Source organism: Phyllobates terribilis, unplaced genomic scaffold, assembly GCF_046119375.1.
Source record: "Phyllobates terribilis strain yellow unplaced genomic scaffold, ASM4611937v1 Scaffold_1__5_contigs__length_1240528914, whole genome shotgun sequence".
NCBI lineage: Eukaryota > Metazoa > Chordata > Amphibia > Anura > Dendrobatidae > Phyllobates > Phyllobates terribilis.
Window position 1 is genome coordinate 250,701,420 of NW_027362761.1, and position 19,455 is coordinate 250,720,874.

A 19,455-nucleotide genomic window follows, 5' to 3' on the forward strand; every position below is an offset into this window, starting at 1 on the left:
GCGCGCGCGTACCCTTAAAGAGGGAGGGAGCGCGCGTGCCCTAAGCACAGTGCCCGGGAAGCTGCACACGGTGTGCGCCACAGCAGCAGGGGGACAGTGAGATGCCAGACCAGGACCACGGCGGTGAGGGGAACGGCGTCTCTGCCCAGCAGGAGGCAGAGACGCCGATGCTACAGTACCCCCCCCCCCCCATTACGCCCCCTCTTCTTTAGGCCCGCAAGAAATTTTTTAAGAAGATGAGGGGCATGAATGTTCTCCCTGGGTTCCCAAGACCTCTCCTCCGGGCCAAAGCCCTTCCAATCTCAAACACGTCCTCAGCGGAGACTGGAGCTGGAGTGGTACCTGGATCGTCAGAGAAGGAATTAAGGACAACTGGTTTGAGGAGGGATACATGAAAGGAGTTGGGAATCCGTAAGGTGACCGGGAGTTTCAGCTTGTAAGCCACGGGATTGATTTGGTTCAGAACCTCGAACGGACCGATGAACCGCGGACCCAACTTATAAGAAGGTATCTTGAGACGGACATACAGTATTTGGAGGAAAGCCAGACCTTGTCTCCCGGACGGAATTGAGGCGGATCCAGACGTCTCTTATCAGCATGTCTCTTCATCCGCTCGGAGGACTGAAGAAGTGCAGATCTAATGTCTTCCCAAATAGCCGAAAATTCACTGACAAGAGACTCTGCGGCAGGATTGTCCACTGAAGAGGAGACGGGAAATAGAATCCGGGCGTGTTGACAGTAGACCACAAAAAACGGGGATTTAGTAGAAGACTCACTCTCATGGTTGTTATAGGAGAACTCGGCACAGGGCAGGAGCTCAACCCAATCGTTATGGTGAGCGTTGACAAAGTGCCGAAGAAAGCTGGTAAGGATCTGATTGATGCGTTCCACTTCACCATTGGACTGAGGATGATATGCAGAAGAGAAATCCAAAGCGACATCCAGCAGCTTGCATGTAGCTCTCCAGAAGCGTGAAGTGAACTGAACTCCGCGATCAGACACAATGTGGAGGGGTAGGCCGTGAAGATGGAAGATGTGATGGATGAAGTCCTTAGCCAGCACAGATGCAGACAGAAGACCAGGCAGAGGGCTGAAGTGGGCCATTTTAGAAAAGCGGTCAGCGAACACCCAAATGACAGTACAACCGGCAGAAACAGGGAGATCCGTGATGAAGTCCATTGGAATGTGTTGCCACAGAGCGGAAGGCACGGGAAGAGGAAGGAGATGGCCAGATGGAAGGTGCCTGGGAATCTTGTTACGGGCACAAGAGGAACAAGCCACGACAAAGTCCGCAACATCCTTGCGCTGGGAAGGCCACCAGTAATGTCGGGCGACGAGCAGAAAGGTCTTCCTCTGGCCAGCATGACCAGCTAGTTTGGATGAATGGCCCCAGAGTAGAACCTTCTTTTGATCCGGAACCGCTACAAAGGTCTTACCGGGTGGAAGATGAGACAGGTCAAACGGAGCAACAGTCATTACTTTGGAGGGGTCAATGATATGTAGAGGCTCCTCCTCTTGGTCGGAAGACAGGAATGAGCAGGATAGAGCGTCAGCTTTAATGTTCTTGTCCGACGGGCAGTAATGCAGAGTGAAGCAGAATCGGGCATAGAATAGAGACCACCTGGCCTCACGTGGATTTCGTCTTTGGGCGTTCTGCAAATAAGTAAGGTTTTTCTGGTCAGTGTAGATGACCACCGGGTGCAGAGCCCTCTTCAGCAAGTAGCGCCACTCTTCCAGCGCTAATTTGATGGCCAGCAGCTCACGATCTCCTATGCGCTCGGACGAGGAGAAGAGCTTGGAGAAGAAGCCGCAGGTTACCATTCTCCCGGACGAGGATTTCTGGGTGAGCACCGCTGCGGCTCCGGAGAAGGATGCATCAACCTCCAGGAAGAACTGCTTGTTGCAATCCGGATGGTGCAGCACAGGAGCGGAAGAGAAGGCTAGTTTAAGGGAGACGAAGGCCTTCTCCGCTTCGGAAGTCCATTCCCTGGGATTTGCTCCTTTACGGGTGAGCGCGGAGATGGGAGCGGTCCGGGAGGACAAATGAGGAATGAAGAGGCGGTAATAGTTTGCGAAGTCCAGGAATCGCTGAATCGCCTTCAACCCCTCCGGTCGGGGCCACTTTAAGACGGCAGATACCTTCTCGGGATCCATCCGCAGACCAGTCTCGGAGATAACATAGCCCAGGAATGGTAGAGAGGTCTGCTCAAAGAGGCATTTCTCGAATTTAGCGTATAGGCAATTCTTCCGGAGCCTTAGCAGAACCTGACGAACATCCCTCCGGTGTGAGGGTAGATCCGGCTAGAAAACCAAGATATCGTCCAGATACACCACCACACAAGAATACAGGAGGTCTCGGAAGATGTCGTTCACCAGCTCCTGGAAGACGGCTGGAGCATTACAGAGACCAAAGGGCATCATGCGGTATTCGTAGTGACCGTCCCGGGTGTTGAATGCCGTCTTCCATTCGTCTCCCTGGCGGATCCGGACCAAATTGTACGCCCCACGAAGATCGAGCTTGAGGAAGATCTTCGCTCCTTTAAGGCAGTCAAACAACTCCGAAATGAGAGGCAGGGGGTACTTATTTTTTATGGTAATCTGGTTAAGGCCCCTGTAATTGATACAGGGACGTACAGAGCCGTCTTTCTTCTTGACGAAGAAGAATCCTGCTCCAGCCGGAGAGGTGGATTTCTGAATAAATCCCCTAGCAAGATTCTCTTCTATGTACTCAGACATGGCACGGGTCTCAGCCAGCGACAAGGGGTAGATTCGTCCGCGGGGAGGAGAAGCACCAGGTACCAGGTCGATGGGGCAATCATACGAATCATACAGCCTAAGAGGTGGTAGTGTCTCCGCTTCCTTTTTGTCAAAGACGTCCGCATAGGACCAGTAGGGTGCCGGCAGACCAAGTAGATTAGCCAGAGTAGACGGGGGTCGAGCAGGACGAACCGGAACCAGACAGGACTCATGGCATTCCTGACCCCAACGGAGCACTTCACCAGATCTCCAATTCAGGACGGGCTCATGTCTTTGTAACCAGGGTAGACCAAGCAAGAGGGGGTGAGAGAGACCGGACAGCACATGAAAGGAAATCTTCTCTGAGTGCAGTATTCCCACCTGAAGGGTTACAGGCTCTGTGACAAGCAAGATGGTCTCCAGAAGAAGCCTCCCATCCGCGGAGGCAGCCGCCAACGGTTCAGCCAGATGCTCGGTAGGAATCTGATACCGCTCCACAACAGCCTGTTGAGTGAGATTCCCAGCGTCTCCGGAATCCAGATGGGCAGTCTCGAAGAAGCGGGTCTCACCACTGGAAATAGAAACCGACAGAGTCAAGGACGGAGAGGATTTACTCTTGCCTAGGATGACCTCTCCGAGCGGTCCTAGACACTGGAGTTTCCCGGCCTCACCAGGCAGGAACGGATCAGATGCTCTATACTGCCACAGTAGAAGCAACTCCCCTCAGCTCGGCGCGTCTCCAGGCGAGACTTGACCATCTTGGTTTGGTCAATTTGCATAGGCTCAGGCGAACATGCCTGGGGAATTGCTGGTTGCGAGGCTGGCCTTTGGAATGTTGGAGCGAGACGCGAAAATCTTCTCTTCCGGGTAGTCTCCTTAGTACGTTCCAGAAAACGGATGTCAATCTGGGTAGCTAATGACACCAGGTCGTCCAGGGTGGAATGGATGTCACGACCGGCTTGCTCATCCTTGATCCGTCTGGAAAGACCCTCCCAAAAGATGGACACCAGGGCCTCATTGTTCCAGGCAAGTTCAGATGCGAGGGTTCGGAAAAGTATGGCACACTGGCCCACAGTGAGACTCGCTTGGCGGAGAAGTGAGGAGGCAGTAGAAGATTTTCGTCCGGGCTCATCGAAGACCTTCCGGAAGGCAGCGAGGAAAGCCAGAAGATCGGACACCAGGGGATCCCCTTTTTCCCACAGAGGGTTTAGCCATGCCAATGCCTCCCCGGTGAGGTGAGACATGATGAACGCCACTTTGGAGATGGACTGGTGTGCCAGGAGTTCAAAGTGCAGCGTGCACTGATTTATGAAGCCCCGACATTCGACGATGTCACCACCAAAACGTGGAGGCGCAGAGAGCTGGGGTCCAAAGCAGGGTGCCACAGCGCCACTGGGTTGAGGTGCCGCCGGAGCGGGTGCTGCTCGGCTAGAGACGGACACAGACGGAGTGGACAGCGTGTCCAGGCGGGAGTTGACAGTCCGCAGATAGGACAGGATAGTTTCCTGTTGGGATCTCTGACGTGAGACCTCCTAGTACAGGTCAGAGAGCGAAGGAGCCTGGGGGCCACTGGGTTCCATGGCCTGTGCAAACTGTTACGAGTCCGGGTGGTGGAACCTCTGTGCTTTGCTGCAAGGAGGGACCAGAGGGGCGTGACTAAGTGCCTACTCTGCCTGACCCAGGTCACACGGCGGCTTAGTCGACTCCGTGAACCAGGGAGGGACCAGGCAGGTGAACCAGGTGCCATTCTGGGACCGACCTTGTGTGAGAGCAGGTGACTCCCACGGGTCAGATGACAGGAACTGACCAGTACAGCGGATGAGCATGGCAGGAAGGCAGATGGGTGGTCTGGGTAGATCAGCAGGCAGGTAGGCAGGCTAGTGAGCATGGCAGGTAACTGGCAGGTGCTCCAGGTAGGCAGGCTGGCGGGCACGGCAAGTTACTGGTAGGTGCTCCAGGTAGGCAAGCTGGCGGACACGGCAGGTAACTGGAGACTGGCGGGCAGAACTATTAGACAGACTGGCGGGCTGGTCTGTTAGACAGACTGGCAGGCTGGACTGACTGGCAGCGGGACCTGAGGGCTGAAGCAAGCGTTAGCACACGGAACAACAACCTTGCACAGGCACCTCCATTTTGGAGGAGGTGCCTTATATAGGAGAAGTCCTCCGGCCATTGGCCGGGGACTCTTTAGGACAGCGCGCGCGGCCCCTTAAAGAGGGAGGGAGCCCAGCAATCTACACGCAGTGCGCGCCACAGCAGCAGGGGAGCAGTAAGACACCGGACCAGGACCGCGGCGGTGAGGGGAATGGCGTCTTTGCCCGGCAGGAGGCAGAGACGCCGATGCAACAACATATGCCATATAAATAGGTATTGTATATATTATTGAATCCCTGTGCTTGTTGCATGGGGAATAAATGTAAGGGTGCTGGACAATGGCTTTCGAGTTCCTACCCCTGAAGACACTAATCGCATCAATGTACAGTATAGTATTGTGATGTTTGCCTGTGTAATGTATAGTATATAGTAGTTTTATAAGATGTATAATGTTTTGTAAGGAAGATCTGCCCAGCAACAGACTACAGGGACAGAGACAGTTAAACATTTTGACTCGCTCACGGTGGGGGGAGTTAGTATATAAGGATAGAGACGGTTCTTGAATGGTGAAAGTTGGAGTTGGAGTATCAGACCTAGTGTGTCATAAGGACAGACATCTAGTCCACAAGCTGACGAGGCCATATGCATTGTGTGACTTGTGGCAGGAGAAGAAAGAGACCAGACTGGATAGCGTGATCCTCGAGCAATACTTAAGTATTGGAGGAGAACAATTAGAGGGCTGGAGACCGACCCTCAAACAAGCTGCCCTAGACTGAAGGAGCTGGAGTACAGATTAATAGCCAGACCCCTTATCCGTCAAGGAACCTGGTTATCTTCACTGGCATGTGAGCATAGACAACTTCCCAAGCAGGTTGTCCACAAGCGTCTTGGAGCACAAGGCTTTACTCTGGTCATGATGGTACCGTTAAGAAGACTAGATGTGGAACCGTAGGAAGGGAAGGTGACTGTCACAAACTGTACTGTTGTGTTTGGCTGTGTTGTGCTGGAATTCATAGGACCAGTAACATCTGGGACAACTCAGCGAGAACTGAAACTGTGTCTGATGATGTACTGTGAAATTGGAACGTATCTGAAGTCATGTGCCCACTATGCTGTGTGAAGATGTGTAACTGAATAACTGTTGGGACCGTTAAATAAAGAACTAATGTTTCAGACGTATTGTTGGTCTCTCGAGTTGTCTTATGTTCCTGGCCTGGCGGGAACCGCGGTTGCATATGGCCTGCACGAAAACACAGCTCACACTACCAAAGTCCACACACCCAGCCAGGACCGCGTCTTCCATGTAGCATGCCGGGGCATCAGGAGTCAGTCCCTTGGCCACGACTACCATCCCACTCTACATGAACATGGAATATATACAAATTATAGTATATGAACAGATGTATATTTTATTTGCTGTACTTGTTAGCTTGAGAATGAATATGGAATATGGGCAGATTATAATGGTATTGTTATAGCTGTGTCTGATCCCTCTCCTAAGAAATCTGCCTCTGCTGCTAGTTGGCACCACTCTTGCACTGCCATTGGCATTGGGGGATGTAGGAGCGGTCTTGTGTTACATTAATCTGGTTGTTGTCTATGTCTTGCTGTTTTGATTACTTCTTGCTGCCAGTTATAAATTCTTACTATGAATAAGAGAAAAAGGGAGTTTCACCAGCTCACCTGAGCAAGACCGTCCTGAAGCGCGGATGCGAGGAACTACTCGCAGCGATTCCACAAGGCATAAAAAAAGGGAGGATTCCAGCTTCATGAATAGTCCAAAATTCTTTTATTGTAGAAAAAAATTCTTAAAATCAGATTCCAGAGTCATACTCTATAGCCAGGGCAACACGTTTAGAATGCGGGACTTGCGTTCTTTGTCAAGAGTCTTTATCTGATTTTAAGATTTTTTTTTTACAATAAGGCTGTGTGCGCACGATGCATTTTTTAAACGTTTCCACAGCGGCAAAAACGCTGCAGAAACGCTTAAAATATGCATGGTAGAAGGCCTGCCATGTTCCCCAATGATAATCCGCATGTGCTGTGCACATGCTGCGGAAATTTCCACTGCGGATTATCATTGCGGAAAAAAACGCAGCACTACCAATTATTTTGCGGAAGTGCTGCGTTTTCGCCGCCATTGACTTGCATTAGAACGCGTGCATTCCGCTTCACTAGATAAGGACATGCGGAATCCATGCGTTCAATGTGTGGATGTACCCAGGTGTGGAGGAGAGGAGACTCTCCTCCGGACCTGGGTACCATAGAAAACTGTGAAAAAAAGAATAAAATAAAAAATAAAGATTAGATTTACCTTCTGGCGGCCCCCGCTCTCCTTGTCTTCACTTGCCGGCAGCTAGCGATGGACTGAAGGACCTGCGCTAACGTCATAGTCATGTGACGGGTCACGCGACGCTGACGTCGGCAGGTCCTTCAGTGTACCGCTGCCAGCAAGGGAGAACGGAGGGAATCAAGACACCGGGGGCCATCGGAAGGTAAGTATATGTTTATTTTTTTTTTTTTAACCATTCTTTTCGGTCACAGTATATAAATCCATGCCGTTTGCATGGATTTATATAGTGTGACAAAGTTGACAAGCACTTTCCAAGTGATGCTAAAATCGCTTGGGAAGCGCTTGTCAACCCGCATGCGGAAATGCATGTGAAGAACGCTTCACATCCGCATGTCCCTGGCAGGAAAAACGCAATGTACAATGTGCATGTGTTTTTTTCTGCCAGGGAGATGCAGAAACGCTCAGGAAAAAATCCTGAGTATTTCTGCATCGTGGGCACATAGCCTAAAAGAATTTTGGACTATTCATGAAGCTGGAATCCTCCCTTCTTTTATGACTTATAAATTCTTACTACCCTTGCTTTGTCTTTCCTTTGTATCTTGAATCTCCTGCTCTTTAATTCCTAACCTTGGCTTGTGTTTCTGTTCACCCAACTGCCTCATGATTCTGTCATCTTGTGTTTCTTCCATGTTCTAATAATTGTGACAACAGTTGTTGCCTTCTCACCAAGCTGCTTGCCTTTTGTCCATTAGCCCATCCCAGCCTTGTGCAGGTCTACTATTTTGTCCCTTGTATCCTTAGACAGCTCTTTGGTCTTGGCCATGGTGAGAGGATGGAATGTGATTGATTAAGTGTGTGGACAGGTGTCTTTTATAGCGGTAATGAGTTCAAACAGGTGCAATTAATACAGGTAATAAGTGCAGAGTAGGAGGGCTTCTTAAAGAGAAACAGGCCTGTGAGAGTCAGAATTCTTGCTGGTTGGTAGGTGATCAAATAATTATTTCATGCCATAAAATGCAATTTAATTATTTAAAAATCATACAATGTGATTTTCTGGTTTTTCTATTTAGATTCTGTCTCTCACAGTTGAAGTGTGCCTACGATAAAAATTACAGACCTCTCCATTCTTTGTAGGTGGGAAAATTTGCAAGATTGTCAGTGAATCAAATACTTATTTTCCCCACTGTATATTCATACCACTATAAACTGCACACATTCTATGTTCATACCCTACCTATCAATCACAGGGAATTCAATGTTCAATGTTCATTCCTCTATATATTTCATATATTACATGATCATCCCCTTACCAACAACACTAAGACTTGAATATACTCAAATCCTGGTAACAGCGATCAAAGTAAAAACTTACCCATACACTTCAGTGGTGCTCAACAATGATAAAGAAAAAATGCCCAGAACATAAGTGCTATCACATAGAAAGAGATTAATTGTTGCACTCATCGGTATGTAAAAATTCAGCTAACTTTATTCCAAAAACATTAAAATACAGTAAAGAGGCATGTGCAATACTGGGAGTACATGGACAACATCCGTTTCACATCTGACAAGCGCTTCTTCCTGGTCCCTCTGTACTCTCAGGTATTCAATATCTTGCTATTTGATTGGATTTCAATATACAGTACATCTATTTAAATAGAATTGGTGTTCACTTCACTATAATCTGCAGATATTCCAAGTTCTTTCCCTACCTAATAAACACAGGAAATACTTCTCTTAATATAAAATTTGTGTTCATTACACTATAATCGGCAGATATTCCATGTTGATTCCATGTCTAGGATACCTAGGAAAACTTATTATACCTCTCTTTACTTTTGCACCAATAAGTTTTGTTCATTCTTTTTATTCATTCCTTTTGTTCATTCTCTTTAATATGTCCCAAAATTCATTTTATGAGAAACTGTAGCACAAACTTGATTTTGCAGTTATCTATCAGTGAATCCTTCAGTCTTCTTTGTGCACACTCATGTGGGTTAAGCACGTCACCCACATTTATCACAAATGCTCAGCGTGTACAGACACTTGCTGCCGACTCTTCTCGTCTAACACCAAAAAGCTAATTTCATGGTCATTAGTGCTTTTAGGATGAATTTGGAAGTGGGGGAAGCATAGAAAAATTGTAACCCATATGTGTTTATTTTTTGTATTGACTCCAGTCTTTGCTGTCTGTGCAAGTCCCAGAATACTGTAATAAGGAGATCACGCGACCGCTACAAGTCTATTTCTACATTTCAAATGGTCGTAGGAAGAGAAGTCCTATGCAGAGCTTTCGCTACCTACCAAGTAAGTGATTTGTACTTTAGGCACTGCACGTATCATGAATCCACAGCTTTCTAGATATTTTAGCTGGTATGATATGATTGTATTAAACCTGGTAACATTCTACATTTTGTCATTTTTCTCTTCTTCATCTACATTCACTATACCTTTCTAATCTTTTTGTTGTTGTTTTTTCATCTTTAGTCATATTTAAAGAGGAGCCTCTTCCTGAAATGACCTTACATAGATTTCCTTCTGTCACACTTCCGCCTCCATCTCACATAACTTTAGATGCTGGCCATATGGAACTATCCCCATCATTTGTATCTCCTGTAACACCAAATTTGTCTGAAGCACCTATGGAAGTGTCCCCTTATTACAGTTCTCCACACCAGGAAAGAATGTTCTCCGGACCTTCTGACTGTAACGCAAGCAGTAGTTCCTTTTTGGGTTGCTTTTTTAATACTACAATCCTTCCAGATTTGAAATGTCCCCCATCGTACCCAGAGAATGGTGACGATATGTCTGTAACTCTGCCATTTCAAACAAATAACTCAGCACTACCACCTAGTCCAGTTCCTTGGTCTCCACAGCCATGTTCATCCCATCCTACATGCTCAACTACATTTGGGGGATCCTTGCTTTCCCATTTAAACACAAGCAGCAAACTGGAGGAGAGGGAAACAGGTTCTCATCCAAACTATCAGTCCTCTCCCATTTTGCCAAGTTTAGAATTTGATGGTTCTTCTCCACATTTTGTTCCAGGGTATCAGTCCTATCCATCCTGTGCTCCTCCAACATACACTACGTTAGGTGAGGTTGATAGCTTAGATGCAGTACACTCTAAACATTCTTCAACATCCCCAGAAATAAGCAGAACAGAGCAATGTGCAGCCAATCAACAGTTTACTCCAAACACACTCTCAAATCACGCCCTCAATCCTGCACACCCTTTAAGATCAAAAGTAGATGATGTGGGATCAGCAAGTCATACAAGGTTTTCCACCTCCAATTCAAGCTTGTCTATATCCTGTAAAGATGTTAGTGTGCCCCAAACATTTTCTACCAACTACCAAAACCTGTCCTGTAGCACTTCCCAACTTACCACATTGTGTCCATCAACACATCCTGCTCCCTTCTCTTCTCCTTCTTCTCCAAATATCCCTAGTGCTCCAGATCCTAGTCAAGATGGTACTTCTGATACTGCAGTTTGTATATCCGCAAACCAAAATGAAAAAAATGCCTGTTACCAAGAACGTTTGGAAGAATATACCAAGTCTGCCAGCAATGAAGGAGGAGATGGAAGAAAGGACCATAACCAAGTTTTTGAAAGCCCTTTCCATCCAATACCAATCCAAGGGATCACACTGGAAGAAGGTAAGTAGAATATGGCAGCTACTAATGCTACTACTGCTCCTGGATTAAAAATGTAATATAACTATCATTCTAATCTACTCTCCTAATATTTTCACTTCTATAATATGGCAATGTATCACAACTTCCATTTACATTGTGTTCAATGTCTCATTATTCAATGGCTCCTTGTTACAAAATGGCCTATTTGCATAATGTATTCTTCATTTCTGACCCATGGTTTTGAGTTTTTGGTGATTTTTTTGCTAACTATACAGCCTTTTCTAATATAAATATATTGAAGGGCAAGAGCTCTGTGTCTTGATAAGGAGCATCCATATTCTTGTAGTTTTCATAATGTACACAACCTTCTGCTGCTATTGGTTTGATCATCATACTATTGTACATGGTCCCTTTGTCCAGTTATCTCATAATCGATAAAGGAATACAATATAAGGTAGATAACCACTCACAATACGTCTGAGGACAGATCAATTCCTTTTCCTTTCTCCACTCTGTACAGTAAGCTCTGTACAGGCTACTGAGCATGCTCACAACACTCTCCTACAGAGGTCAATATGTGATTTTCTGAATGTGGTCTTTATGTCCATGTTGCTGCTGTATAGCAAATCTCTTGTCTGATTAGAACAGCAGCTGAGGCAAGATGTAAAAAATTCCAAAAAAAACTAAAAGCCTAAAATAAAAACATATTAGAAAAAGGAATATGTTACAGTTTCAAATTTTAATTGGTAAAATAAAATAGACATGATACATTACCTTTAAATAGTCTCTCTAATCTAAGCGTCCACTTGCTCTGCATTCCTGAAAAAATACCTGGAATATATTTACAGTATACTTCATGCCATTTTACACTGTCGGTGCTACGGTCCAGGTGCCATTTCTAAACAAAAGATCAAAGATGGCTAGAACATATTTTACTGCTCTTTTCTAACCATGTAAGAAATTTCCACCACCCCCGCTAATATTTTAAGATATTTAATACTGCATGTGCAAGTGAAAAAATGCTTAGCTGTCTCACCGTTTATCCTGTTTCTTTCTTTCCATCACAGTAAGTGAATTTATAGGTCAAGACTTGCACAGTTTTCCGGATAGGCATCAAAATTAAAACATGGCATCAAATCAAAAATAACCATTCCATGAAGAAAAAAACATACTTCATAGAGTCAAAGTAGCTAAAGACAACGGTCAATAACCGTGGATCAACTGCAGAGCTACAATCTTCTGGATGAAATCTCGCTGAAAAGACAGTCTTCTACAATTTATTTCTACTATATAGTTGACAAAGATCACATTATTTCAGAGCGGTCTGTTTTAACGACCAGGGTAGGTCAAAAGGGATACAGGTCCTTCTTTTTTATCTTCTTCAGGCAAAATGCCAAAAAGAAAATTTAGTGAAAATCAGGGGAAGAAACCAGGGATACATGGGGAAAACCACTCTGACTCCTTTACCTGCCAATTTGGCCATGAATGAACATTGCAATATGTGAAATATTTTGCCTTATGCTATGACTAAGTGTCCACATACCATCTTCATCATCTGTAAGGTGACCTTAAAGTGGCTTCCATCCCGGATATTACAATTGCCTATAGATTTCAGATTTCTAGTCACCATACCTAATGCGCTCTGTTATAATGCTGGTGACTCTGTCATTGGTGAACTTTTTTCTTTCTCTCCAAAATAGCCACCAGTGTAGCATGGTGGGGAGTGCGGAAAGTGTGAACCAGTCCTTCCCTGCCTGTTTTTTGCTGGGGGACGGAGACAGCACTGACATCATCGCTGGTTCATCCAACAGCAGAGAAGATGTGACACAGACTTTTCACAGTGTTCCCTGTGCCAGCCCATTGGCCATGCTGGAGAAAAAGAAAATGGAGCACCGTGACAGAGAGAGGAAGTGGCAGCATAACAGAACACATTTGGTATGGTGACTATAAAATGCATAGTCAAATTTAGTTTCAAGAGTCTCTTTAATTATTAAAAACCTGGAAAGGGAAAATGGAGGGGAAAAACAGAAAGGGAGGTGAAACACCAAAGCGGATGAGCCGGCAGCAGCTGTCACCGAGTTCGAGTCCAAGTGAGGCGCGACGGCAGCAGCAGAGCAGCGATCTTGTTGGAGACCTTTTATGTTAGAGAATACGCTGAATGCACAAACCCTCTAGGATTCCTTCCTACCTACGGAAGGGCCTTCTGGATCATCATCTAACAAGGGTGGCTTTAAATAACTCCAGTCTATTATATGGCTGGAAATGTCGTGTGCAACATTGTGAACATTCGTGAACCTTTCAGCCATAGGAATGCAAGTCTGACTTCACGGATGTATTATTGTTCTTCTCTATTCTTACCTTCTGGGTCTACATTTTAATGCATGTGTCTACAAATCATACGTGATTCATTATGCACCTGTCTGCAAGTGCATTTTTGCTACAATGTATTCGTGGATAGGTTGTTCTTCTATAAAAATGTATGCCGATGCAGACAGTACAGAATTTGTAGATAATATCTACCATGCTAGGACACAAGCACTAGAGGCAACACATGAACTGATTTTAATAGTGAACTTGGAAAACCCTAAGGGAGACTTTTACAGTATAAATGGCAAACTGATAAAGCACATCTCAACTGCTTTGTTTTTTTCTAGACAGGAAGATGGGGAATAAGGTTTCCGCCTTACACCATCCATGTTTTCTGGAGTGTAGTCTGCATTCCAGTATGATATTTGTAACAGGACACTCAGGAAGTGGTATCACAAGGCCATCAGTATTAAAGGAAATCTGTCACTTGTTTTTTACCACCTCTTCTGAGAGCTGCATAATGTAGGGGCAGAGATCCTGATTCCAGCAATGTCTCACTTACTGGGCTGCTCTGTGTAGTTTAGATAAATTCAGTTTTATCAGCAGGAGATTATCAGTAGTCATCCATATTGAAGAGCTCTCCATAACCCCACCCCCAACACTGATTGGCAGCTGTGTACACTGTGCAAAGGCAGAAAGCTGCCAATCAGAGGAGTGGGCGGGGTTATACAGAGCTCAGCATTCAGAGAATCTGCAGCAGATAACACAGTGATTTTATCAAAACTGCAGCAAGCAGCCCAGTAAGTGATACATCGCTGGAATCGGAATCTCTGCCCCTACATCATGCTGCACTCAGATGGTGCAGCAAAAACCTGGTGATAGATTCCTTTTAAACCATTCCCATTCTCAATCTGGATTGAAGCCCCTTTCCACTGTAATTTGGGAATTATTCTACATGTAGCATGTGAAACTGGAGGCAGAATCTGCAACAATTAAACATTTCTATTAAACTCAGGGGATGACCCAAAGTCATTATAAGATTAAAACATAACCACCACCATTATACTTGTATTATATATACCCTTTTATGTACACTGCATTGACATGATGTTAATGGTAGCAGTTTAGTGTTTCTTCTGCCAATTACCTATACCAAGATTTATTTCCAAATTTACTTGGCACTCTTTTGTAAAAAATGATTGTAATTTATTATTCATGCAGACTGGTTGACATATATACATGTCTCATAGAAATACGTGCAAAATATGTGACCTATCCAGTTCCGGCATGTAGTCTAGCTTAAAAAAACAAGTGATATACAGATATATAGTATTTCTGCTAAGAGAATGTGAGAAGATGAAGCCTCAGACAAGGAGGTCAGCTCATAGAGGTCTTTCACAGCACAACGCTGCTTCCATTCTCTTGTGTTATGCATAAATCAGCCATAAATGTGCTTGTCTTATCCAGTGTAGCACTAATTTATGCAGATGTACCCTATGGATCTCTGCCTTAATAAATGGTTTATGTATATTTATATATCTATTATTTTTATATATGCCATTTTGGTAATTTGTAAGTTTGAAATTTGTATTTTGCAGCCAGTCAAATAAAAATATCTTGAAAATTCCCAGTACAAAGTTGTATTTATCACACAATCAATATCTTTATCTTCTTCATCATTATTAAAGGAGTGATCCAAAATACAAATGAATTATCATCCTACATCCCTATCTATTTAATGCCATAATCTAAACTATTTTCTGTTATACTTTAAATAACAATTCCCAACTACACTAACTGCCTTTCTTTTTTTTCTCCTACTTCCTTTTTGATGACGCTTCGTTTGAGAACCTCAGTGCATGCTGAGATACTCATACAAAGCGTCATCAAGAGGTGGCGCTGGTCTCTGGATGCCGAGTATTCTGATAATGCACACTGACGGTGCGCTCTGCTGCCAGCTTGTTACTGCTGATCTGAGCCGCTGAGAGAGCGCACTGTCATTGGGCACATTGCACAGTGCACATCACACAGGTACTAGCTCAGCCCCTGAAACGAAGGATGACATTTCATTTCAAGGAAGGGGAAAAGGATGTGGGATTCTCAAATGAAGTGTCATCAAAAAGGAAGTCGGAAAAAAAAGAAAAGCAGTTAGATAGTGTAGTTAGCGAAGGAAAGGACATTTTTAATTCAAATATATTAAAAGATAGTTCAGATTATGCCATTAAATAGATAGGGATTTAGTATGAAAATTCTTTTGTCTTTCGGACCACCCCTTTAACAGATAGAAACACATGAAAATTGCAAGGTACTGCTTTGAATAATTACAGGGACCCAAGAGGTAATGGTGCCCACTTATATCCCCAAAGCAGGTGAAATTGTGCATTATGATGAGCTATTGGAGTGCAAAGGGGCCCTCTGTTGTCTGTGTCCGCCAGTGGTACACACATATGACAGCTTATTCTGAACAATTTTTTGAAATGATAGTAACAGAACACTTTTAGAAGAGTTTTATTTCTGGATAATTTAGGCTTGGCCACTACGGTACATACATAATATAGGACATATTTATGATCACTGATATTTCAATATAATTAGGCTCAATTGATGGTCAATGCAATGACTAAGAAAAATTTGTAGTACTTTATTTTAATACACTATATTTCAGCCTAAACAATAACTCTGGACATTAAATTCTTCCCGTCTATATATCTTGCTGTCATGTGTGTACTGTATTAGAAGCAGAGGTACTAAGATTACAAGAAATGGGGGGGTCTTTGTCACTTTGCACCTGATCTCCAGTCTATGAAACTGCATACAGGCATTATAGATGGGGATTTCAGTTTCAAGCAGGCAAACCAATACACAATGGCAGGAGAAATGCATGCTATGAAGTGAGATAAAGTTATAGGCCTAGAGGAAGAACGCCGTTTTGCGTTTGAAACCCGTCGCCATGTGCTCTCCTGCTCCCCCACTTTATCTTTATGGAATTTTAATATTTGAATAAAAAAATAATTTTATAATGCTTTACCAGAAGCTGGATTCCCTATCTTTTGTTTTATTATCTCCACGCTGATCAGAGTGATATTCCTTGCATGATCCTTATTTTTTAAAGTTATAGTGCACCTATAGTGATAATAACATGCAGATATGAAGGAGCCGCACACTAAAAGAGTGGATAGCAAGATACAGAGCGTGAGAAAAATTCTAAACATAATAGATTGGTTTGTGCCCTAAAATCAGATTTACATGTTGTGTGGGGTGATGACAACCTTTTAAGGCCTATGCTGAAGGATTAATTATTCACTAAACTGTTGAACATAAAACAATTACATGAGATAGAGAAGAGTTATTTACTGACTCAGTTTCGCAAATGGTGAAAGAGTATATCCTTAATCCCACTGACATGAATTAAATGGAGTTGTTGAGTGATGATGTAGCACTGAAGGAATTTATTGCTTGTAAAACCTAATTATTAAAACTGGGGTAAGCACTCACTTACTTTTTATATCACTGATAATAATTATGTGTAATGTTATATATTTTTGCCGTAAATAAAACTGATAATAGGTAAAGTCACCCTTCCAGTTATTCAATAATTAGCTAATTTAAAGCCTCCTGGCTCAGATTTCATGTCTATAGAGATCTATAAAGAGTTTAAGGGATTGTTCACCTTTGGGGACAATTTTTTTTTTACTCAACCCCTTTAATACCCAAGGCTGTTTTCACGTTCATGGCCCGTCCAAATATTACAATTCTGACCAGTGTCACTTTTATGAGGTAGTAACTCTGGAACGCTTCAACAGATCCCATTTATTCTCTGATATTTTTTTTTCATAATGTATTGTGCTTCATGATAGTGGTTAAATTTGTTTGATATGACTTGTGTTTATTTGTGAAAAAAAAAACGGATTTTGGAAAAATGTTGAAAGTTTTGCAATTTTCAAACTTGTTCTTAAATCAGAGAGATATGTCACACAAAATAGTTCATAAATAATATTTCCCACATGTCTACTTTACATCAGCGCAATTTTTGAAACATAATTTTTTTCTGTTAGGAAGTTATAAGGGTTCAAAGTTGACCAGTGGTTTCTCAATTTTCCAACAAAATTTGCAAAATCATTTTTTTAGGGACCAGATTACATTTGAAGTTACTTTGAGGGGTCTATATGACATAAAATACTCAAAAGTGAGACCATTCTAAAAATGCACCCCTCAAGGTGCTCAAAAGCACATTATAGAAGTTTATTAACTCTTTTGGTGCTTCACAGGAATTTTTAGAATGTGGAAGGAAAAAATGAACATTTAACTTTTTTCGCAAAAATTTTACTTTAGATCCAAATTTTTTTTATTTTCACAAGGGTAACAGGAAAAAGTGGATCACAAAATTTCTCCTGAGCATGCCGATACCCCATCTGTGGGGGAAAACAACTGTTTGGGCACATGGCAGGGCTCGGAAGGGAAGGAGAGCTATTTGACCTTTTGAATGTAAAATTTGCTGGAATAATTTAGCAGACGCCATGTCACATTTAGAGAGCCCCTGATGTGCCTAAACAGTGGAAAACCCCCACAAGTGACACCATTTTGAAAACGAGACCCCTCAGGCAACTTATTTAGATGTGTGGTGTGCACCATGAACCCCCAGCTGCTTCACAGACGTTTATAACATTGAGCCGTGAAAATGAAAAAAATCTAATTTTTCCCACAAAAATGTTTTTAGACGCAAATTTTGCATTTTCATAACGGTAACAGGAGAAATTGCACCATACTATATATTGTGCAATTTCTCGAGTACACCGATAACCAATATCCCAATATGTGGAGGAAAACTACTGTTTGGGCGCACAGCAGGGCTTGGAAGGGAAGGAGTGCCATTTGACTTTTTGAAAGCAAAATTTGCTGGAATATTAGCGAGTGCCATGTCGCATTTGTAAACCCCTGATGTGCCTAAACAATGGAAACCCCCCACAAGTGACCTCATTTTGGAAACTAGACCCCTCAGGGAACTTATCTAGATGTGTGCTGAGCACCTTGAACTCCAGGTGCTTCACAGAAGTTTATAACATAGAGCCGTGAAAATAAAAAAATCACATTTCTCCCACAAAAATGTTCTTTTAGTCGCAATTTTATTATTTTCACAAGATAACAGGAGAAAATGGACCCCAAAATTTTCTGTGCGATTTCTCCTGAGTACTTAGATACCCCATACAGTTATATGAAAAAGTTTGGGCACCCCTATTGATCTTAAGCTTAATGTTTTATAAAAATTGGTGTTTTTGCAACAGCTATTTCAGTTTGATAAATGTAATAACTGTTGGACATAGTAATGTTTCTGCCTTGAAATGAGGTTTATTGTACTAACAGAAAATGTGCAATCTGCATTCAAACAAAATTTGACAGGTGCATAAGTATGGGCACCCTTATCATTTTCTTGTTTTAAATACTCCTACCTACTTTTTACTGATTTACTAAAGCACTTTTTTTGACTTTGTAACCTCATTGAGCTTTGAACTTCATAGCCAGGTGTATGCAATCATGAGAAAAGCTACTTAAAGTGGCCACTTGCAAGTTGTTCTCCTGTTTGAATCTCCTCTGAAGAGTGGCATCATGGGCTCCTCAAAACAACTGTCAAATGATCTAAAAACAAAGATTATTCAACATAGTTGTTCAGGGGAAGGATACAAAAAGCTGTCTCAGAGATTTAACCTGTCAGTTTCCACTGTGAGGAACATAGTAAGGAAATGGAAGAACATAGGGACAGTTTTTGTTAAGGCCAGAAGTGGCAGACCAAGAAAAACATCAGAAAGGCAGAGAAGAAGAATGGTGAGATCAGTCAAGGACAATCATCAGACCACCTCCAGAGAGCTGCAGCATCAACTTGCTGCAGATGGTGTCACTGTGCATCGGTCAACTATACAACGCACTTTGCACAAGGAGAAGCTGTATGGGAGAGTGATGCGAAAGAAGCCGTTTCTGAAAGCACGCCACAAACAGAGTCGGCTGAGGTATGCAAAAGCACATTTGGAGAAGCCAATTTCTTTTTGGAAGAAGGTCCTGTGGACTGATGAAACCAAGATTGAGTTGTTTGGTCATACAAAAAGGCGTTATGCATGGCGTCAAAAAAACACAGCATTCCAAGAAAAACACTTGCTACCCACAGTAAAATTTGGTGGAGGTTCCATCATGCTTTGGGGCTGTGTGGCCAATGCCGGCATCGGGAATCTTGTTAAAGTTGAGGGACGCATGGATTCCACTCAGTATCAGCAGATTCTTGACAATAATGTTCAAGAATCAGTGATAAAGTTGAAGTTACGCAGGGGATGGATCTTTCAGCAAGACAATGATCCAAAACACCGCTCCAAATCTACTCAGGCATTCATGCAGAGGAA

At 43.4% G+C, this 19,455-nt stretch overlaps 1 protein-coding gene and 1 long non-coding RNA gene across 2 annotated transcripts in view; one reads left to right on the forward strand and one right to left on the reverse strand.

Annotated features, from left to right (window-relative positions):
• The window catches only part of NFATC4 (nuclear factor of activated T cells 4), a 172,254-nt gene extending 157,548 nt beyond the window's left edge, over window positions 1-14,706 (forward strand). Inside the window, exons 8-10 of the mRNA XM_073671152.1 lie at window positions 9,304-9,430; window positions 9,611-10,783; window positions 11,830-14,706. Coding sequence (XP_073527253.1) covers window positions 9,304-9,430; window positions 9,611-10,783; window positions 11,830-11,885 — 1,356 coding nt within the window. The 3' untranslated portion in view covers window positions 11,886-14,706. The remainder of the gene's footprint in view (window positions 1-9,303; window positions 9,431-9,610; window positions 10,784-11,829) is intronic.
• LOC141256225 (uncharacterized) overlaps window positions 1-19,455 on the reverse strand; it is a 320,798-nt gene that overhangs the window by 58,716 nt on the left and 242,627 nt on the right. The gene's annotated exons all lie outside the window — the stretch shown is intronic.